The sequence below is a fragment of the Cryptotermes secundus genome, unplaced genomic scaffold, assembly GCF_002891405.2.
Source record: "Cryptotermes secundus unplaced genomic scaffold, Csec_1.0 scaffold19, whole genome shotgun sequence".
Classification (NCBI taxonomy): Eukaryota; Metazoa; Arthropoda; class Insecta; order Blattodea; family Kalotermitidae; genus Cryptotermes; species Cryptotermes secundus.
Genome location: NW_019729897.1, coordinates 1591139 through 1615557, shown reverse-complemented (window position 1 = coordinate 1615557; position 24419 = coordinate 1591139). Strand labels below are relative to the sequence as shown.

Sequence of the window (24419 nt, the reverse complement as noted above, 5' to 3'; positions counted from 1 at the left end):
AGGTAACAGTGTGAGCTTTGAGGTTCACTTGCCAGTGACTATATAGCATGACAGAAGTTTACACAAATTTTGGACGAAAATGCTGCTTCCATCCTCACGGTCGAATTCTTTTACTATGAAGATGGAGGCGCGAACTTCTTCCCAAACCTTATCTATCTATCTGTCTACACGCCATTACACAACGGAAGACAGCAAATCTTCATCTTGACCTCAGTGAGAACCTTAGATTTCATGTAAGTTAAGTTATTAAAGACTTTTTCTACAGAGCCCCCTACTCGTTTTGTATGAGTGGCAAGGCCATGCTTCGCGATATGTTTCATGAGATGTGTATCTGCTTCAGTGGAGCGCAGGGTCATTGACGTTTCTTGGGCCAGTCAAGGAACCGGAGTACATAATACTTTGTGTAGGCAAGCCCATGGATGGAAAGTTCAGTGCGTTCAACGAGGTATGCCGTATAAATCTTCAAGCGAACATCGTTCGTAGGTTTGACCGAACCAACTGCGAATATCCACGAGATCTCGAATACTAGTCTCGAGATTTTTCGCTACTCCATTTTGTAACCGTCCTCCTTGATCCTACGTTGGGCTCCATTTATCACAGTCCTCCCTCTTCTCGTGGATGTCGAGAAGTTAAGTGGGAAGGGAGGAGAATTGTGGTTGTTGGAGCTGGTAGGCGAGAGCTCGCTTCTTGTACACCCTTAGGTGTCTCGCGAGTAGGTAAAGACGGGAGTATCAGGGTTCTGTTCGGTAACTGGTAGAGCTGAGTTCGTATCCCGGGTCTTATACGGGTCTGGCTCGGGCAGGGCAGGAAGAATTTTTCACTACAATCACACACACCTCTTTAGACCGTTGCACTTAGTAATCATTTAATTCCCTCCAGCTTACTGAATACAAATGAATCTATTAGTAACACTTGTTTAGAACTTTATTTGTAATACTTTTACGGAAGGGACGTAGTTGTAATTTTGTGTCCGACTTTGCCGAAAGTTGGATGAAGACTCCTTGAGGTGGAATGCACTCTCTCTGAATCCTGAGGTCCACGAACCCCAGACCCCAGGAGAAATCCACTCCTCCACTTTTGCCATTGGTTAAGTTTTCAAACTAGGAGGTTCCCTAAATTTTGAATTTCCAATCATGTTGCTTTGCTATGTGATTCTGGCAGATGCTGACCTGACGCTAAGGTTGACAACCCCTTGATGCATTACGACCATGGGATGAGGCTCCGGCCATCCCACTTCTAAGTTATAGCTGTTCCGAGCTGTCAGCTCTCAAATTCTCAAAGACTTTCCGACTTTGCTGAAACTACCAGAATTCCAGGAAAGTACCAGATGTTACTTCCTGTCCACGTAGCAAAACTTGAACTATGTCCCTCCTGCGTGTAAGAGTTGGCTATCTGCCGGATCTCTTTGTATTTACTTGATATTTACTTAATATAGGTATAATTAATACAAATAGTCCACCAATTAGAATGAACGGTTACAATTTCGATCGGTGCAGTAGTAGTTGTTGTGGACATGAAATTCAAAAGTACCAAGAGATTATCCATGAAATCTTCACAAAACTCGCAAAACGGGTATATGTAATATTTGCTTCCATGGACAGGTACTCTGAGCTCGCTAATAGGCCCCTAAGTAGTAACAGGATCCTAAGGAGACGTTCTTAGAAGAAGCTTCGCCGTTTACTTCTTATAGATGCTTCAGTCTGTAATTGTGAGGCCAGCCTAAACGATGCAGCTGAGAGGTTAAAATTGTCCCTGCGCTTAATTAATCACCAAGCCTTGAAAGCTTGGTGGTATATACCCGCGCAATATTAACCTCGGCAGTGGTTAAATATAAGTGGTCAGCTTTACACTCTTGCCGCTTTACTGACGGGAAATCGAGTCTACGATATGCGCTGGATATGGGGGGTAGACGGGTCCCAAATCTCCAGTCCACACATGCACCCTCTGGAGCAGGAAAGAAATTAGGTATGAAGCCATACCATTGCAGTACTACGCACTCCTTTCGTCAAAACATTTCTTACGCGTGACAGTGATATAATGCTAGTGAATTAATTCCTCCTTCAGTGGAAACAGAAAATTTGAAAATGGTATGAAATTTCTCAAACTCGTAAAAAGTAATAAATTTAATGAATACAAATTACTCTTTTGTAATGGAATATGTTTTCCCGTGCTGTGGAAGCTCGCTACCATCTGTTAGGTAGTAGCGGAACGAATTGTGAGTGGGAAACTAATGGATGATTTATTTGGCGAATGGGTAGATGAATGTTTCATTTTATGTAATTACGAGGAATTGGCTAGGCATGTAGCACGCACAGGAAGATGACAAATGCACACAAAATTTTGGTCCGTAACCCTGAAGAGAGGATCCTTCCTTTTGTTGTTAATTTATCGACGCTGTCAGTATCTTAGACTTTAAATTTCTATATAGATAACTTAAGATTGGCCCCGGGTGGTGATTTGCAAAAGGTCCGAAAGCCACTGTGCCACACGCTTCTCGTGTGAGGTTCTGAAGAATAATTAATTCCTATACATATATGTGCATTTGGAGGAAAGTATTGCATCCTGCCTTCGTCTTCAGGGTCAAAGAGTCACCCCAGTAAGAAGCACCGTAAGCCGCGCCATAGCTCAAGCGGTTAGTCGCTGGCTTCCCACTGCGACGGCCCGAGTTCGATCCCGGTTATGGTGGGATTTATGGTGAACAAAGTGGCGCTGGGGCAGATTTTCTCCGAGTACTTCGGTTTCCCTTGCCAATCTTCATTCCACCAATTGCTTCACAATCACCCTCACCTATCATCTGGGGCTCGTACAATAGGCCAGAAGTGGACGCAGTAAAAGGGACTTAGTCCCATCCCACTAGCATTAACTCCGTGATTTCAGTCCGCAAGCGAACGATGCCGACCGAGCGACCGCCGCTTCTCGGCGAAATTTAGTGGTCAGAGTTCCTGGCTACAGATCCAGAGGTCCGGGTTCGATTCTCGGCGCTACGAGATTTTTTTCGGAGAAGTAGTGGGTCTGGAACGGGGTCCACTCAGCCTCGTGCTGATAATTGAGGAGCTATTTGAAGGAAATAGCGGCTCCGGTCTAGAAAACCGAAATTAACGGTCGTTGAGATTCGTTGCGCTGACCACGTGACACCCTCTATCCGCAAAACTTGGCAACAACTAGCATTAAAAAAAAAAAAAGAAGCAGCACTCTGCAGTTGACTTGTATTGATCCGTAGTATTCATGACAACAGAGACCACGGATCAACTATGGAGATGCAGAGAAACAGAGAGACGAGAGAATTTCATATGCTGGTATGTGACGAAGAATAGAAAAAATTAAACTGCCCCACTACGAGATACATGTTGCCAGTGAGTAACTGTCGAAGGCAACGCAAATTGTAAAGAATACATCTGGAAAATGTGTGTGCTACAAGGTTAGGGTCCTCTCTGATGAGACGCCGTGTACTTTGATCTAACACCGACGAGAGAATCATAGTATTTCACGTGTACCCCAAACTAAAGCACAATTTTCACTCTTGTTACATTCTTATTTACAATGAAAAGGCTTTCATTCAAGTATTATTATATTTTCCGCTCTTCATTGCTACCAACTTCAATTGGTTGTGACCTGATATCTGTTGGAAGTTCCAGAAATTACTGTTCTAAACTCCACTATCGTAACTAGATATTACGCGAATTTTTTTCTAATTTGCGGGCTTTTCATATCACTGCGGTCTCTGCCGGTTGGCAGCATTGATGTCAAAGCATTTAGGTCGTTTCACCTAATTCCAAGTTTAGTAGTTTGTGTTTTTAATACTACGTTTGAGTAGTACGAAATAAGTTTTACTTATATGCGTAGCAGTGAGCCCGTTGCTACGAAAATAATAACGATATGCTTGAAAGTGTTGCCCAGCGCTAGGTACATATTACATCTGCTTACAGGTTAAAGGTGGCATTTAGAGGTAGGTATAACAGAACTAAGGTATATTTATGTTGTGTATAATGTTGTATGTGCAAGAGAATGCATTACGCACAGAACATATTAGGAGCATTTGCTGTTATTTTGAAATATCTGGATTAAGAATACTTGGCTATATATTTTAGCAGATGAAGATTTTGTGTGAGTACCAATATTGACATTTAGAATTGTAAACGTTTTAAGGTTAAAATCGACTCATTCTAGCCAAATGCTTATTTGGTTGTTGTAAGACCTTCTGTAGATAGTACTTTTTCGTATACTGCATCTTTCGGTCTAAAGATACATGAGAAGTGAAACAGTATGAATGCAACATGTCCCTATTCAATACTATTTAAGGATCGAACTTTATTACTGCGTGCAATGCTTTCAGGGAAGTTCTTATTGCTGAAGTGTGTGTTACTTTAGCCATTTGAGATTTTGTGAATTGTGACAGAAATGTGATTTGGGCACATATAGTTATGCTGTCAAGTATGTTGGTATCCCTTTAAAACATAGTGTCAAACTGTTTCCTCATGAACTAAAAGTATTAAATATTGGTTATTTGTAACCGTTTGTAAGGTTTTAATGTAGTTAGGTAATTCCAGAATCAGCCTAAATATTCCTAGAACTTAAAACAGAAAAATGCACAGATATTGAATTTCTTAATTTCTCTAAAAGTAAAACAGGATTAAAATCTGGCAGGTGCAATAATTTTGGACTCTGTAGAACATGTTTTATTAATTCATGTTACTATCCCTGTAACAGGCCCTTAAGGCCCGTGAGGTTGTGAGACGTCGAGACTTCACGTTTTCTAAACAGTCGGCTCACAGATGGTGGTAAGGTTGTCAGCTTTACATGCCAACCACCCCTACCCCCAGGAAGATTCTTGGTACTCATCTCTGTTAGAGGCTCAAATCTGAACTCAGTAATGTGAAGTGGCAACTTACCTCAGTGCACACACAATTTATGATCTATCTATGTATCAAATCTCACATACCAAGCAGCAGTGATTCATTGGTTATAGCCATCATCCTGAAAGCTAGAAAGAAGTTTCTTGTTACTCCCATCTTCTTATTTTGCATTCTACAAAAGAAAATTTCTCAAGAAAAATTACATATCTTTCTAGAATGTGTTACCATACATTATTTCAGGACTTCAAGTATCACTAATGCCATTCTTACCTTGCAAAGTTACATTTCTGTCATGTTGTTAATGAGTGCAGGAAATTTAAAAAAGGGGGGAGTGGTATGAGCTCCCACGTTGGAAGGATTGTACCAAGTTAAGATTCGTCACCTGTTTCAGAAATTGAAATGCCGAGAAACATGCACACATACAGGGCATGGTGATTTAATAAGCCTACTTTTTACTGTAATTTTTAGATCAGGCATATTATTCATACAATACCACTTTTTTTGCGACATTGGTTTGTTTGAAATAAATCCGGGCCAAACCCATGAGTTGTGTGACATCTGATCAATAATAATTTATTTTCTTTTAGGTACTTCATGATGGCAGCTGATCAGTTTTGCTTGCGATGGAACAACTTTCAGCTAAACATTGCTTCTGCTTTGGATAGTTTAAAAACAGATGAAGATTTAGTGGATGTAACTTTAAGTTGTGAAGGTCAAAATGTGAAAGCCCACAAAGTCGTGCTCTCAGCTTGCAGCCCATACTTTCGAGCTGTTTTTAAGGTACAAGTATATAATATACAAATTGTATCTCCGTAAACTGTGTGTCTCATAGACTGCTGGAAGATAATGGAAGGAATATACATGTGTGTCAAGTGAGATTTGGTGTTCTCATGGTCGTAGATGTGAAAATTACTGTCTTCTAGGATTTGATGACATGCATGTGTGACAGTATGTGAGTGGGGCATCTGCTCACACTTTCTGGAATTTTTGGAATATATATATATACAGTAGAACTTGGTTATAACGTCATCAAAGGGACCTAAAAATAGTGTCGTTATAAACGAATGTCGTTGTAACCGAAATGGGCACTTCCACAGTAGACTTATGTTAGTCACGTAAAAATCTACCAAAAACCGAGTTAAAATGTTGCATTTTTTAGTGAAATACGTAGTTAAGTACAGACTAACGTAACATTAACGTGGAATTGCCCAAATGTGTAATATCAAAGACATATTACAGCGCTTTTCACTGACAATACACACAATATTTCACGAATAACTTTAACTTTCTCTTCAGTGCTTAAAACTTTCCTTTTCATTGCCATGTTTTCGCTACTGCACTTCTCTGGATTTAGCCAGGAACACTATAGGGTAAGTAGACAATGTGAGGTCCTGTTAGGCGAGATTCTATGAAAGGAATGCAGTTAACAACCTTCAGCGTCCTCTTGCACTATTCACGCAGTCCCACCCCACACCCTTGTTTTCACATAAAACCCACACTTCTCTTGCAGCCCGCGGTCGTATTCTTCCAGGACAGTCACGTCAGCAAGTAGAGAAAGTGAGGGTGGGCAGACACATCGAACTTTCCCACGATATCAGAGAAATTCAGGAATGAAAATGACGTTACATACGAGGTTGATGCATTTGTGCATGTCGTACTAAGCAAGGTATAAAAACAGTTGCTTTATGAGGAATTAGTTCGTACCATTGAATATTTGACGCAATAGAGAAGGTGTCGCAGAAACCGATGTTTCTATAACCAAGTTTTACTGTATATATATAAATTTGATCAAATCAAGGAGGATGAGGTGGGCAGAGCATGTGGCACGAATGGGGGAGATGAGGAATGCGTATAGGATATTGGTGGGAAAGCCAGAAGGAAAGAGACCACTGGGAAGACCAAGGTGTAGGTGGGTGGACAATATTAAAATGGATCTTAGAGAGATAGGATTGGATGGTATTGATTGGATTGATCTGGTTCAGGATAGGGACCAATTGAGGGCTCTTGTGAACACAGTAATGAACCTTCAGGTTCCATAAAATGCTGGGAAATTCTTGAGCAGCCGCAGAATTGGTGGCTCCTCCAGAAGGGCTCAGCTCCGTAAGTAAGTAAGTAAGTATATATATATATATATATGTATATATATATAAATTGAAAATAAAGAAGGAAATATCCAGAAATTAATAGCACAAATTACAGTTTTCTTTAAATTAATTTATTCTTCTATCCTGAATACTAGAGCGTCTGATAACCTTCTCAAGAAAACTGGCTTAAACATAGGATTGTAAACAAATTGTTTAACTACACACCTGTTAGAAGAAGTCCTGGCACTGCCTGTAATGATCCATGATCATTACCAACTTTACAAAGGAACCTGCTCACCAAGGTATTCTTCCCTGAGGATAGAGGCAGCAGATTCCTTTGAAAGGTCGATAACATTCTACAGACCATGTTATGTCACATCCAAGAAGACAGCAATCTTCATATGTATATTAGTCTTATACTCTTGTGTGGTCATTGCTATTACAGCCTCATTTAATCAGTCTTCATAGTGGGTGCCTCAGAAACTGATGTACTATCTCATAGCTATTTTGGAATCGAAATTCTAATGCCTGATCTTATCCAGGATCAGCTCAAGCACCTCTGTATTATTAGATCTTACTCCCTGGTGACACACTAGAGATAAACTGTGTATTGGATTTGAGCAATTAGCGTTTCTGCTTTGTATTCTTGAGTTGCCAGGTTTGATCCCAATCCAGAGATTGGTTATTCTGACTGAGACTTTTCCTTCCAATAAAGTGCTGAGAAAGTGCCCTGAAATAGGCCATGACCATTTTTTTCCTCCCCACATTATGTACAATTCATAATTAGAAGTATTTGTGCCATTAGCAGTGCAATTTAGAAAGGTTCATTAAATGAAACAAGTATTCTCCTCTCCAACTGTGAGACTGATTGAGGAGCTGCTCTTCAGGAGATTTTCTGTTGATATGGAGTCTCCTGTTATGTGTATGTTCTGCATGGGTGTTCAGAGAGAGGCCCCAGTACCCACTGGATAGGAGGCTGGGTGGGCCCCAGAGCCGGTCTGGACAATGTGGAGAAGAGAAAATTCTTGACCCCTACCTAGTCTTTAACTCCCACCCCTTGGTTGTCGATCCTGTAGCCATGCGCTATACCAACTATGCTATCCCGCCTCCTTTGTAGAGAGTGCAAATTAAATTGCAAATGATCATATCATTAAAATGTTTTGTATCAAAATTATAGGAGAATCCTTGTCAGCACCCAATAGTAATTCTGAAGGATGTAAGTTATGAGGATGTAAGTGCACTACTGGGCTTCATGTATCAGGGTGAGGTGTACATCACCCAGGACAGACTCGCATCATTTTTACATACGGCTGAGCTATTGCAAGTTCGTGGACTGACTGGGGCATCAAACCCATTTAAAGATTCGGTGAGTTGGTCACTTTATGTTTTGTTCAGTATATTTGAAGAACATTATGATTTCTTTATGTAGGATCAGTGCAGTTTTCCACTGACAAAATCAGTCAAAATGTTGAAATGATTTTAGTGTGTTTACAGGTAGTTTATGTACACTAGATTATTCTTTGTTTGGATTTCTAAGCCACAAATGCATTTGTCCTGTTGAAGAAGCTTGGTTTGTGTTCGAAGAAAGACTTTGTATTTTTAGTACTTGAAAATTAACCCTTTGTTTGCCAGGAGCATTTTTAATCTTGCCCTGTGATCACCATAACAAACAATCTTTTTTTATGTTTTATGGTACTATTTTAGTTGTCCTAGAAACAAAGTAAGGAACAGAGCAAGCATAAAGTTAATGTTTATGAAGATTTTGTTATGTGACACTTGATAGATTGAACATATAATGAAACATATATCCCATAGACAGAACACATTGAAGAATAAAGTTTTAAATATGCACTTCTTGATGTAAATGTATTAGAAAAGTGAATTTGTTTTCCCCCTGCAGACAAAACAATGCAAAACAAAGAAACCAGTGCTCACGCCTGCTGGACAGATGCGACACGATACTCCTCCACTGTCTTCCCCACCAGCTGTGTCACTTCCATTACAGCCTACCAGTAAAACGACTGCCCTTCACCCCATCTCAAAAAGTCCACTGATGACCATTAAAGAGCCACATTCATCATCACTCTCACTCATTCAGACTAAACCAACTGGTATGAATTCATCCACAACTTTACATCAGCACCCTTCAACAGTCACGCAATCCTCATCTTACCAGCATTCCACGCCCACTCAGTATCGTAATCCAGCACCGTTGGAACACTCTCCATCGTATCAACAGACTTCGAGCAGTCAGCAGTCACAGCAGTCAGCCTTCTCCCAACACCAAACAGCAGCAAGTGACAGCCAGCAAGAAACAGAGCAGCCTAATCGTCAGTCATCATCTCCTCAGCCACCATCTGCCAAAAGACGTAAAGCATTTCCACGTCGTGTCAGTGTTAGTGGCCATTTGCCAGCTGAGGATTCAGTCGAATCTCTGGATGCAGAAAAGGTGAAAGCAAAGCCAAGTGAAGAACAAATTGGTTGTGAAGTTGTTAGTTTGGGTGCTGCACCTGTCAAACAGGAGCCGGAGGATGAATCAGTATTTGACATAGATGCAACAATGGAGGAGGAGAGCAATCCCATTTCATTCAGCAATACTGATGAAGATGTTGTGCAGATGGAGAGTCCCAGCTCAGATGTGGGTAGGCGGCTGGATTACTTTGGAAATGTGGAGACCATTGTTTCTGAGGAACCAGGGCCTGTTGGTCAAGATGTCATCAAAGAAGAGGTGATGGTTGAACGAGGGCCATCTCTTGCACCCCATAGCATGTTGCTCAGATCACTCTCTGGAACAAAGCACTCTGCAGTTACAGGAGATTCATCGCCGTCAAGAATTGGTGAGGGAGCTGCTTCAACACGGGCCATGGATGAAGCTGATGGTAAGTTAATTTATTTTTCAGTTTGCTATCTGATTTGTTTGCATGAACAACCAGAATTTAGGTAGAAATGATATACAGCATTAATATATAGGCAAGAAGAATAAGGTAGTTGTGCTGCACTAGTTTAAACCTATTAGTTAATTTTCTGTTCTGGGTTCAGACACGGTACTTCAAGTAGAGTGGTTTGATGGTGAGTGCTAGCTGTCATGACCAGTGTTTCTTGTCTTTCCTTTCTCCAGCAACTGCCATTGTGAGATAACAGGAATCCAAAGCCACTGTGTAATCCCATTCTGATCACAGTAAATTTAGGTAATTGCTTTGCTTGGGGGACTGTAAATATGTTCTGATTTTTAAACAAAAATCGTATAGAAGAAAGCAGTCTTCTGGGATGTGGCACCATGTAGATGTGGTGTTAACCGACATTTCAGAGGAACGCATCACATCCATCTTCAGGGTAGAAGGAAAAACAAGAAATCCTCGAGCGAAGAGACCGTGAGAACCGGTACAAGTAGTCTGCTTGCAGATTTCTTATTTTTCATTCTACCTTGAAGATTGAGGCGATATGTTCCTCCGAAACGTCGGTTAACACCACATCTACATTGTGTCACATCCCAGAAGGCTGCTTTCTTCATATTCACCACTGTAAAAACCTCAGATCTTACAAAAATTATATATATCATGACCTCTTTGGGGGATCATGTCTGACCAGGTGAGAAACACTGGTCTGAAGTGTTTTTGGTTGTAATACAAGGTTGATTATCTTGATGGACTGGCTTGCTTTTACTTCAGGGTACTACTTGCTCCTTACTTTTCATTATGCCACTAAGGTAAGCTTACAGATTAGATACGTGGGCTGCATCTGTTTCATCCACTTTATTTTAGCAGTTGTACCATTGTTTGTCATAAAGGAATGGCATTATGGCAATTTAAGTAACCAGATATATTCTGAACATTTCTACCTATGATTTCTCATCATATTTTCAGTGTTGGAATATGCCACAGTTCTGTTGTGCAGAATGTGTACTTCAATGATTTAGTCATCGGCAGGCTTTCAGTGTCATATGTAATTGTTTGTTGCATTGGCTGTTTCCAGAAAACTCTCTATGCAGTTCGTAAATAGAGTGTACTTTTTCCATTTATGCTCATGGATGGGGTACATATTATGTACATTTTTTCCTTTAGATGCCCCTGAATATTTATATATTGGTTCTTCTCTGGTTTGTCATTTGTTTTACATTGTTCAGAAAATAATGGTGAAGTGTTGGAGCCAGGAGGATTGAATGAAACTGTGTTTATATTCATTTGTTTAAAATTAATTTGTAACTATTGGTAGCAAGGACTGTCAATTAATTAATAGATTTAAGTTAATGATTGACTCTTAAGCATGAGTCATTCACTTAATCAATAAATAATTGAGTATGTTTTTATTGAAACTGTTTTTAAAATGAAACAAATTTATTGTGTGAATAATAAATATGCAACTTAAAATCTGAAAATATACAGAATTTTTCAGTGTTCTTTTCTGTTTATGTTACACAGAGACCAAGGTACACAGATGCCATTTCTATGATGAGTCTTGAAGTTAAAATTCTTGAATTGTACTGTATAACAGCAGGAGTGAGTCATAGTGTCTATACAGCATGTTATCAAATGTCTACATTAAGCTACATTTTATGCTCTGAGAAATGGAAGTAAATGGCACAAGTTATATGTATTGACCAGTTAATAAACGGATCATATCTTCAGCACAATATTCGCATAGCTTCAGGAACAAGTGAAATAAGTTGTATACTGTACTGCAGTTGACAGCAGAGTTGTTTACTGACTTGAATCCCTTTACTTCTTCAAACAATAACTGGTACTCCATGTTGCTGAAATTTGTTGAGTTCTGTTGTTCTGGTATCTGTTGTAGAATGTTAATACTAAGTGGAGTGGAACTGCCCATATTATACGTTATACTCCTTTCTGTTTTGTGTTTGTTTTCTCTTTCACAATATTTCAGTTCTGGAATGTGGATGGTTGGCGCAATGTTGGCTCAAACAAAGTACATTATGTTTTAGAATAAACAAAAGATGAATGTTGTCTTTGCCTTTTAATAGTTTCTTATAAGGATACTTACTAAATTTCAAACTACTTCAAGGTTGGCCTTATAGTAACATAGTTTATTGAGTTTACTACTCAGTTATTGGTATATTTTTTTATTCCACACATGCCCCATTGTAACGAATGAACAGATTAGTGCTTAGTAGTGGCTCCATTGCTGTGTAGGAAGTCTTTGTCAGTTCTATGGTGCCTACTCCTCAGGTAAGGTGGCATTCTCTATTATATCATTGCCTGCTCTCGTATAAGAATTAGTTTACAATCTGCTGCCACCTTGAATCACATTTTCAGTACAGATTATTGTCAACTTTTGTTTACATTTCTTTAAAATAATAATACTTGTCACTTTTTACTTCCTTCTCTGTATTTGAATGTTACTGTTTACTTATGTTAGTGGTGGTCTCATGGTGTTATTGTTAATTGTGCCTTCAGTGAAATTCTGATTATCTTTTACCTGTGTAGGTCAGGAAAGATAAAAGACCATTAATAGTCTGATCTTCATTTATATTTAAATAGTGTGTACCATAAGTTATGACAAAGCAATGTAGTGGCATAAAAGTATGTGTTATACATTGTTTCTCTAACAGTGTTGGAATTTATTTCATGCTAAGTGAAATAACTTGGTAGGTCTAAATGTTAAGTACACTGGTGTGACAGTTGCTGATGATGTCAGAATGATGCAAGGATTTAACTTGAATTCAGTCAATCTGGAGTGAGGGTTATGATTGGCAAGCAGAGAACAGCAGGTTGTATCCAGTCGTGTCCACTGTGGGTTGGAAATATTTTTGTAGCAATGTCGCTCAACTTACAACATGGGAGTTAATGGAAAAATAGGTGTGTTAAGATATGAACAGACACATTGTCAAGAATACATCCCGTGCATAGTCTAGGGGAATGCTGTATGTTTAGTGCCAGATTGTAGAATAAAATTATGTGGCAAAATTAAAATATTTGGGAACAACAGTAACTAGTCAAAATTACTTTCATCATAGAGTTAAAAACTAATTTGGGGGCATGCTTGGCACTATTCAGTTCAGAGTATTTTATGTTCCTCTCTCATGTCTAGAAAGATAAGATTAAAATGTCATGAACTATGATTATTTCTGTTGTTTTGTGAGGGTGTAAAACCTGTCCTCTCACATTAAGGAGAGAACATACATTGGATGTTTGAGAACGGAGTGCTAAAGAGATTATATGAATTTAGGAGAGAATGTAACACAAGGATGAAGAAAATTGCATAATTTGTACCTGTCATTAAATACTGTGGCATGTAGACCCATTGCTAGACAATGACTGCTAAATAAGCAGCTATTCAACAGCAGTTGCTAAGTAATGGCTCTGTAAACAATGGCCATTGCTAGGTAATGGCTGCATCAGATGCACATGCAACAATATAAGAGTTGTTGGAAGCGGTGTTCTGTGTGTGGTCTGTGCCGCAGCTATATAACCAGGGCCACCTGCCATAAGAGAGGAGTCTTGAGATGGCATTGAGAAGAGTAGGAGTTTGGTGTGAAATGGCTGCCAGCCTGGTAGTTAGTTGGAGCAGTGAGTTAGGTGTGAGACAGTTGCCAGCCAGTAAGGATGTGAACATGAAAGCTGAGAAATAGCATTTTGACACCTCCTGTGATCTGCAAATTGTAACTGATTCATTCTGAACTTTATTGGTCGTCAGGCATGCTGATTCATTAACAATGGTCATATGCACCTCACAGCACACAGTGCCCCAGTCGCCATGAAGTGCAGAGCCTTGGAACCGGTTGACAAACTAGAAATTGTCCCAGTATTATCCATGGTAGAGATGAGACACGCATACGGAATTTGTGACATGAAATGTTAAAAGATTATATTCTGCCCCTGGTGTCAGTTTAGTAACTGCCTTCCAACTAAGGTAGGTTTGTTACCTTGATTAAGAATATTCAGTTTGGCGCTCACCAAATATTTCATTAAATTTTCTCATCTTGGATTGTACCAGTGCTCACCTAAATGATACTGCGTGCATTGACATCACATCTGGTAATGAGTTGCACATCTCTGCTTCTGCAATAGTTGATGGCCTCCCTCATCTCCTTAGTTGTTAATGGTCCATGTATGTTGTAAGGAAGATTTGGTGAAGTGAAGATAATTAACTTCTGTCTCCCTCCACTCATGTATGTTAGCCTCAGCATTGTCATATATCTAGAACAGAGCTCTAACAAAAGTAAGACATTAGTGTGATTTCTAAAATAAATGTAGGAACTTGAATTGCCATTAGGTACAATAGAAAATGCTGTTCCTCCAGAGGTGGTTAGTCCCACTGTTTGTTCCCCATGAGTCAGTCACAGTAGCCGAATGGACTGAGGTGTGAACTGTCTTCGCTGTTTTGGACACTGGGGTTGTGGGTTTGAATCCCACTCAGGGCATGGATGTTTGGTGTGTATGCATTTATTCTGTGTTTATGTTGTCCTGTGTTTAGATAGCGGCCTTGTGATGGGCAGATCGCTTATTCTAGGAGTCTGTGAAAAATGATTATGGAACTTAATAAGAGGCCTGGGCCCTGAATGGGCTGGAAGGGCCATTGGAAAAAAAATGTCCCCTATGAATCAGTATTTCTGAATAAGCCCCATATTCACTGTACTCATAGTAAGTTTCAGGCACAGAACTGCCATTGGGTGCCTTCCTGTTGTTTAAGTTAATTTGACAAAATTTCATGGTAGATTTCATACAACTGGCAAGACCCTATCCATGATTGCCTCCTCAATATCCGCAGGTTTGCTGGTATGCAAGGTCTGCTGGGTCCATGTTGAGTACTTTTTTTTTATGCATGTATATCCCTACTGGAGGGGCCTCTACAAGTATTTGTTTTTATGATGTTTATATTGCTGTTGGTGTACATTTTGGGCCCATGAGTGATGGAGAAATAAATGTCACAATGATACCCTCAGCATAATATCTCACCCTTGGCTTTGGTGGACCAGAGCCCTGTCTTCCATGCATCTGGTTGTTACTCCTTCAGTGATGAGGATGGCAGGGCTGTTTTTGAAAGGGTTTTGTTTGCCTTAAGTGCAGTGGATTCGCCTATTTAGAACATCAGAGCAGTCTGTGTGTCTATTCTATATGAAGATAAATGTATGCTGGAAGCGTAATATGAGAGCAGGATTTGGCACTATGCCTGTCTTCTTCTTCATGTATGTAATAAACTACAGAGATGTTATGGTCATGTGAAAACAGTGTTGATTTTAGTGATGACGTTAAAATCCTCCAAGTCTGAAAGATAATTTTGGAGTCTCATCTGTGCACTCACATTCTGTGTGGAAAGTGTAAAACTTAATTAAGAAGTTTAAATATAAAACAATTTTTTTTAAACAATTTCAAATGTATTTAATTAAATTATACAGATTGTAGATCTTTTACACAGAGTAAAGACCTAGTGTGAACTTTTGGAACATATCAGTGAGTTGATGAGTAAAAAAGTAACATGACATTTCCATGTCAGACTTATTAAAAGTAAGAAACTTGTATCCATGATTTATTCTGACCGTCATACAGTGCATACATTTATTCACCTTACTCTTCTCTTTTGCACTACATGTTTCTGCACTAAAGTGCCATCTTCAGGTGCTTTTCTATGTACGTCGAACTACTTCATTGCATGCCCTGTTGTCCTTATACTAAAATAACTAAAACATATATTTGTCATATATAATGATAAATTTTAAATATTAACACTGTTCTGGATTTCGTCATCCTTATGTCGTATCTCAATACGCGAGTCACACCTATCTTCTTCTATCGGAGTATTCTTCCTACTTTCGTGTGTGTATTGTGCTTTGTGTTGTGTCTTGCTCCTGTGACTGTAAGACGGTCAGAATAAATAATGGACATAAATCAGTGCAACTGGACGCTAAAATATAACATTAAGAAACTTGTATTTTATATGGAAAGTAGAGAAGGTTTCTGACATTTGTTGTGGAAGCTGTGAGTTACGGGAAGCTATTCTGTACCTGTAGTCATATAATTTCAGAAGTTAAAATTAATGTGTAAAGAGTCCTGAGCCTAATTTTTACATTCAGCAAACTAGGATCAGTTCTGTGCAAGCAGAACATGACTTCTAGCAGTGTTTGATTCTAACATTATTGAAATCCTCAGGATTACTGGGTTTTTGGACTTTTCCATCATCTGGTAATCTAACAAACACAAAAGAACACCATGTTTTAGAAACTTGGTCTGTTTCTGTGCTCAAGTGAGTGGTGGGAGATACCTACATTGTTGAGTCTGTTGAGAGTCCAGTGATATAGGTTAGCTCTTTCTGATGGACCCAATAGTGTAGTGTCTCTCACCCCTCACCTGAGGATGGAGACATCCAGTTTCTGAAACAGACGATAGAGTCTAAAAACCCAGTAATCATAATGTTGTAGACCATCATCAGAACCATTTAGAATAATTGAAACGTCAATGAAATGTTATCATACTTTCATAAAGGAGTTCATTGGTATTTAATTCTAAAGTTGGATTTGAGGTTCACACAACAGTGACAATGAAAGGTACTGTCTTTTGGGATCTAATGCCATCCACTCTGGTAGAGGTCCCCAGTGGTTTGGAGGAACATACTTCCCTCAGAAATAGTGGTGGACTTCGACTAGGCTACATGGTATTACATCCAAGAAGATAGTATTTTTCATAATTGTAAAAGTTTGTGGCATTAGGCATGGTGAGGTAAGGATGTTACTTGGGCATAGTGTCTTGTCTACAGTATTTTGGAGGCTGGTTTAATGTCCACCTTTAGGTAGAAAACAAAGATGGGCAGAATTGCATGTTTATTTTGCAAAATTAAACAACAAACATAGTTCTTGTTGATGGGCCAGTTTTGTTTCATGAATGGGTCCATCTCAATAGGTACTGGCTCTCCTTTCTTGTTTTTGCTTAAAGAAGAAGATAAGTCAGCCTTTGAAATATTGTAGATATAATCTCAACTCAAGGCACTAAAAAATGCCCAGAGAATGTCCTTACATCATGAGTTCATCTTACTGCTGAAAATGTGTTTTGGTTTTGCACTCCCACAAATTTGAAGTGGAAGTAATAGTCATTTTTAATGCTGAAGTCTTAGATTGAGTGGCATGCCCCACAATTCACATGTGATGTGCTGCTTCAGAGATTTTTCTGGGGTTAAAGCTAATGGCATTATAAAACCTGTGTTAATAATGGTACTTAAAGTAGTTGAGGTGAAAGTCTTAGTTCTTTGTTTAAAATGCTGATTCATATCTCTTGTATAGCCTGTTGATCAATCATTACAGATGGCCAGCAAGAATTTGCATCTCATTTTATGTACACTACAGAGGTAAACATAACATGGGTTTCTAAATGCTTTAGAACTGCTGCTGTGCTGTAACTAAACTCATGCCTTTCCAGTTATTGTGTGAGAGTAGGGAACTTTTTATGCTTCAAAAATTTTTATCTCTGACAATTCGGTTTTGTTTGCATGGTAGAAGCTGCACAAAATACCTTCCTGCAGGCCTCTAGTTTTTTATCATTCTTCTTTGTTAAGATAGCTAGTTCTTTCTCTCTTCACAATATGAAGTTTGTACCGTATGAATGACAGATGTCTTAAATACTGAATAGTAAATGGTCATGTGGTCTGTTCCTACTGTTTGTTTTTTCTGTTAATGATACTGCATCAAGTGCAAAGTCTTCGTGGAATCAGATTGGATATAGTAGGATGACTGCAAAAGTCTAACCAAGAGGGACTGGAAAAGAGGGATTTTAATTTAATTTAAGGACCTGCTCCAGATTTATTGCCAGGAACTCAGAAAGGCTACAAAAATGTCTCAGTTAGTACAGCAGGATTCAAGCAAGGTATATACTGACTAGCTTGGTTAGAGGATGGATGGCCGAATCATAGATTATTTAATGATGTATCAGCAGTTACTTATTGTTGGATGATATGAGAAGTTGATTGCATTCAGTGAACCTGAAAGGATTAGGGAAGAAATGGCTGTAGCTTATTTCAAGATACTATCCCAGCATTCATCTGGAGGTACTGAGGAAAACTGCAAAAGCCTCAGTCAGCATCGTCAGTGGACTGGCCCAGATTCAGACTTCGAATCTGTTCGACGTAAGAAATATTACTGCTTGAGCCAACTTGCTGAAACTTGTTGGGTAATCAGTACTCTCTGTGCAGAAGAATAATTGTTCTTGATGTGATTTATGACTGATGTAACATGTGGAAACTTGTGTCTCACTTGTCTTTTATACAAAATATTGTGGTCATTAGAATCTGGTAATTGAACAATTATTAATTATTCAAATTTGATGCACTTCATTACATAAGCATCTTATGTTGTTCATGTATTTTAAGAAGTGTTGTACATACTGGAAGATCCTAAGCAGCATCTGAAAAGCAAGGCATAACATGGCTTTCAGTGAAAGACCAGGCTTGCCTAATTTTCTAGCCAGTAATCTGTTACAAGTTTAATTGAAAAGACAAATTGTTTTTTCTGTCAATCCAGAAACATGTAATTGGTGGGACACTGAACAGCGACGTGTCAAAAATTGCAGCAGACATGTTTATACTTCAATTTGAATGGTAATAAGAGGATGTATTGTGGCTGAACACATGAAAAAAGGTGCATTTAATGTGAACTGGGATATCAAATTTAGTTTTCAAGTGTGATGGAAACAACCATCGTACATGCACAGAAGACTTGAGTTCACTAGTGTGAGTTGTTTCAAAGATTTGGCATAACATCATTTGAATTTTTATTTACAAAAGTTGTGATTTTGTAATTAACAGGGGAGAAACAGACAAACTAGAGCAAGTCTTTCTGTCTCTGGTTGTTACAGATGTTGGTAGGTCTTCTCTGCGTCGCCACCGTGGTCTGTGGCGCTGCATGCAGCCTCGAATTTGCCCCATCTGTTTCAAGACTTTCAGTACCTCATTCAACCTAAAGCAGCATATTCAAAATGTGCATTTACCAAGTCAGGGAATTCAATGCCATTTGTGTAGGAAGTGCTTCAAGAACAAGCGTTACCTACGCAAACATCTGGTCACATTCCATGGAGCGCCCTTGAGAAGGGTTCGAACGCAGGATGGGCATATTGTTCACTTACCAGAGAACCATTCCTAAAGAAGACTAGATTTGTGTGATTTATGTCTGATTTAACTGGCTCTGTGAAATGGGTGGGTAGAGAATATTGAATGTTGAAACATGTTTGGTAACACTGTACATCCTCTTGTAACTACTGCAAATTGTGTGTTGACTTGGTAGGATATAGAGATGAACTGATGCTTTACACCCCTCCTTTCATGAGTAGGGATTGTGTACATAACAGCTATACATATTATATTGTTTCAGTTGCAATAACTGATTCATAATAGTACATGGAATGTATGCTTAATATAAGTTTTGGTGTGGAAACAATGGCTGCTTGGTTTTTAAGAAGTCAACAGAAATGAAAGGTGTATTGTAAATTGAAATACAAAGGTTTCTTTATGGTTTTCTCTGCTTTAGTTCTAATGTACCAAGCTCTTGTTCCTGTTACTTTCAGCAGTGTGAAAGAAAAGAAATATTGCTGCAAATATTTGTATTTCTATAAATGTCAAAGTGTCATTCAGTTAATCCATGGGATTGCTTCTCCAATATTACTCCTCTGTATCTGTCAGTTACACGCTCTGTCATTCTGATCAGCTGCGTCTATTACACGAGGCCCGATTGAACAGTATTGACATGGAGTCTGTGATCACCGAGATACTGTATTTTAGGGTTAGGTGATTAATCTGCTTCAAAGTAAACTCCTTCAGAATGTACACACTTGTTCCACTGTTCCTGCCAGTGGCGGAAACTCCTCTCAGATTTAAGTTTTCGAATTGCCAATAGCTGCTCTGTTGGATTAAGTTTGATTGCTTCCACATTATCAAAACTTACGCCAGTAACTTCTGTTACTGGACAGACACACACATCTTTGTAACTGTAAAGGTGGTGAGAACTTTTGTATTATTTGAAAATTTCATCTGCCAGCTGTCTTGCATTTACCATGAATTAAAAGGACAGTTATCTGACATGTGACATTTATATGCTAGCTTCGTTTGAGTCATATCTTTAACTAAAGGAGATCTAATCATGTAGATTCTAAAGGGTTCTGATGATGGTGGATGACACAGAATTACTGGGTTTTTGGACTTTTTCCATCATCCTGAATTCTAGGTAATATAGGACACGATATTTCAAAAACTGGATCTGTTTCTGTCTTCAGGTGAGAAAGGAAGCCACCTACTCAGTTGTGCCCCTTAGAAAGAGCTAATCTCAATCAACTGAGTAGTGGTCTTCATTTCTCACCTGAAGAGAGAAACAGATCTAGTTTCCAAAATGTCGTGTCCTTTATTACTTAGAATTCTGGATGATGGAAAAACTCCAAAACCCCCATAATTCTGTGAGATCTAAACATGTTTATCAGAAAAGAAATTTATGTAAAAGAGTTGCTCTGAACATATAAGTTATGGATTGCTTAAGATGAACACTGTGTAGTAGTAGAATAATACTGTATAGATCACTACTGAAAACCTGAACATTTAATCAAATCAAATTATAAGAAAGCAGTCTTCTGGGATTTGGCACCGTGTATATGTGGTGTTAACCAACGTTTCGGAGGAACGTGCAGTCTGCTTTTACCGGTTCTCATGGTCTCTTCGCTTGCAGATTTCTTATATTTTTTCTTCTACCCTGAAGATGGAGGTGATACGTTCCTCCGAAACGTCGGTTAACACCACATATGCACGGTGCCAAATCCCAGAAGACTGCTTTCTTCATAGTCACTGCCGTGAAAGCCTCAAATCTTACAAACCAAATTAGTTTTGCCATCATCATCATCTTCACTGAGCAGTCAAGAAGTTAGATCACTTTTTGAACTATCCTGTTGTGTGTGTAAGAAAGGTGTATGGTGTTTTAGAGCCGGACTTCAGATGCCATATATAACATTTATCTGGACAGTGGTCAGTATCCATAGAAAATACAGCCATAGAGTAACATTTTGCTTATCTTCATTCCCAGTCAAGGTAATTTCTGGTTTCATTTTAGGGTCTGTTATAGTATTCTGCATCTATACACTTAAAACTGGTTGGACAATCACTCAGGAGTCTGATATGTATTAACATCCAGGCAGTATTCAGAATTTTCATGGAACTGTTATGTGAGTCTTGCTGCAGATTGTGGCCAGAACAGGACAATTAATGGATTAACATTTTCAGTGTTAAGCTGATGAAACTGCTAGTATGGAAAACCAAAACAGATATCGCAGGATAATATTAAAATTTTATGGGAATACATATTAGTTACAGCAATTGGATTGAACTGACCAAAGACCAGGATTTCTACTTAATTTTAATGTTAATGCTGTTGAAACTTGGTTTATCCTTTATCTGAACTGGATAGTGCGTTGGGTTAATATAAGAACTGTGTTAGCCTGAAATTTGAATGCTTTGTGTCGCTGTCAACTATCTCTCATGTTCACTGAAAAGAAAGTGGTGAAGCTGCCCTCATCCATAGGAACAGTTCCTTCTTGCCAAGAAAAGTTCCCTTAAGGCTGCAGTGTAGCAAGCTGTTGTTGAAGGGAGAAGGTATAGTCAGGTACATTTATGAGTCACTGTTCTGGGCTTCTGTGCAACTGCAAATGTCACGATTAGTCTGTAAAATAAAAACTGTTTTCCCACAACTTTAATAACTGGTGTTCTGGGCTGAAAGATTTCTTAGATGTTGCAGGATGATAAATTTTCCTACTGTCAAGGAGCCATCAAATATGAACAAAATATTTCTAATAATATTGCATCTGTGCTTATAAGTGCCCAAATTTTTGAAGGTGTTTGGTTATTGACCCTAAGTACCAAGAAGATCTTCCGTGCAGTTTTGGAAAAGATGGCACTTATTTAATTACTGAAAGTGAAATAATTATTGTGTGAACATTTTTCTTAAAAATGCTTATGGGTGGCATGATACACTCTCAAGGATTTTAGTTTGAAGTCCCTAGATCAGTATCATCTGTTGGAATAAGTTTCAGCTCAAAATATATTAGTAACCAGTCATCAATTTATTTAACTTTGATCCATGGCACTACCTCACTGCGAGTCATATACAATTCTGTAAGCCAGGATATGAAAGAGGTCACTTTATGATAAAATAAAGAAGAACCTGGGCTATATTTTGGAAAATATTGACCACCTATGTATCTCTGTTAAACTAAAGCCACCATACTGACTTCTCCTGGCTGTTGATTGCAGGTGACTCGGGGCCCAGTAAAGTGGCAGGAGGAATGATTCCCCATGTTCCCCAATGTGGGACTTGCCCCCACTGTGGACAGAAATACTCGAATCAATCTGCATTGAAATATCATGTGCGTCTCATGCACTCAGACATGACTAACACGCTGTGCTGTCATCTGTGCCCTCGCTCCTTCGCCATGCGTGACGTTTACAAGACACACATGTGGGAGAAGCATAAGCAGAGGTGTTGAACCTGGCATGGATGTGAAATTGGAATGTTCTTCTTCTGTAAGTTAAATCAATCCTAGGTGGCAAGCTTTGACAGTTTTATTTTACACAAGCCTTAACACTGTGAAAAGAAGTTCAGGAAATTACAGTTGTTTGCTGTGCTGGTGCTCAAACAAAAACCCACAGACCACAGTGTATCTTTATGATTTGTCTACCAGTGGCAGTTGTAATTCACTATTGTGAATATAGTCTCATAAATTTCGTTTATACAGTTAAGCATGCTGCGGTTCTAATGTATAGGTTTCACAGCCTGTACTAATCCTTCACGTTGACAATCATATGCTGAACATCATGCTAGAAGATTGAAGAAGGAATATTTTTACCAGCATACATATTTTGCAAAGTAAAAATTCCTTTTAGCTATGGGACCATTTGCATCTGAACTGTGATACAAATGCATTTATGAAATCCTTATTTGTCAGATTCTGGTCAGAATTAAATGTTAGACCCATTTTACTGGCTGAAGGTAACTATGAAAGAAATATGAAGTCACTTTGCTCTGTGCCACTGGTATATGTCTTAAATTTTATTTCTTCCTGTATTGCTTATTGATGCATAACTAAACTGCAAAAGGTGGCAGGAGGGTTGAGTCATGTCTGAAAAAAAAAATTCCATGTGTATTTGGTCTGTGGACTCGTGTTCAGTGTTTGCTTTTTTCTGTATATCTTTTCTACTTGTCTACTATTAAGTCTGCTTACAAGGACTAATTGACTTGCTTTAATGCTTATGGAATGTTAATCCATTCACTATCCTTACACTCACATTTTTTCTACGTTGGTATCTGCACCCATTCCTCTTTTGCAACTGCACTCAGGTTTTTTTGTCTCATTATAAGACAGTATGTATGAAGTATAGAGAAATGGAAGTTTATGCAGTATAAATAAAAGGACATAGTCTTCGTCTGGTATAATGATACTTTCTGTAAAATGAAAATTAAAAATGTAATTATATTCATGTAATTAAAAATGAAAGACTGGGAATGAGGATTCAAATTGCATCCAGAAACTTACCACTTTAAAAGCCTTGGCTACTGCACATATAGGCAAGAGAAGGGAGTAAATTTCATAATATTTTTGGATGCTTTCTTTTAGGTTTGCAATATGAAATAAGAAACAGAAAGGTTAATTTTTATACAAGCATGCATTAGATTTACTTCATATTATTATCCAGTCTGTTTCTTTTATATTGTGTTTGCTATTAAATTGGAGAGTGGAAGGTGCTTTAGAAATTGTACGTGGGGACTAATTTAGCAGTGTAGTTTAATTAGACACCATTTAACTCGTTAAAGGCTGAATTTCTTCAAAGTGATATATAAGAATTCAGTTCACTTCACATGAAGCACACTGTGTCTCTGCTACAAAGACAAAACAGTTAATGCTGTTCAAGGAAACAACCACTTTAGAAGGTTAATAGGGACATCTAGCAACTTTCTGTTACAAATATTCTCTGTGTGTACCTCTGTAAGTTGTAAAACAGTGGAAATCAGCTGTTGCCCTTACAGCAACAGCATTGCAGCATGTTAGCAGCTCAATGCAAGCAATACAACCAGAACACAAATTAATGTTTTATTAAAGCAGTCATAGCTGTTTTGTAGTAACACACATTTTGTAACACAAAACCACAAGGGGGTATGATTTATTTAAAATTCCTTGCACCATACTGCACTCCAGCCATGAGAACCTGCTGTAGTGACAGCAAAAGACTATTTTAGTTACAAAGCAGGGAAATGATAACCAGAAAAAGGAATGTATTGTGCTTGAAACAAGTATAATGCATGGTCAGTTTATGAATTGCTTTTACCTTATAGAAGAAATGCAATTGTAAAGGTGTCCCTGTGCTTAATTAAGCACCATGCCATGAAAGCGTATGGGGGAGTGGTGGTGGAGCTCTGCCATTAGAATTATCTAGTGTGACTTCCCAGAAGACAGTACTTTTTATAGTCACCACTATGAGAACCTTGAATCCAACATTCATCTGAAGATGCTTTTGT

General features: G+C 38.6%; 1 protein-coding gene across 5 annotated transcripts in view; it reads left to right on the top strand.

The window, feature by feature from the left end:
• Positions 1-3720: 3720 nt before the first annotated feature.
• LOC111865701 (protein abrupt) overlaps positions 3721-24419 on the top strand; it is a 31212-nt gene continuing 10513 nt past the window's right edge. For 2 of the 5 annotated variants that reach the window (XM_023853925.2, XM_023853929.2), the window contains exons 1-4: positions 3721-3946; positions 5441-5633; positions 8115-8303; positions 8838-9816. In XM_023853925.2, the coding sequence (XP_023709693.1) occupies positions 5448-5633; positions 8115-8303; positions 8838-9816 (1354 nt within the window). In that variant the 5' untranslated portion in view covers positions 3721-3946; positions 5441-5447. Of the gene's footprint in view, positions 3947-4033; positions 4105-5440; positions 5634-8114; positions 8304-8837; positions 9817-18732; positions 19277-22159; positions 22430-24419 lie in introns of those variants that run through there. The other 3 variants (XM_023853928.2, XM_023853927.2, XM_023853926.2) reach the window with 3 other exon arrangements.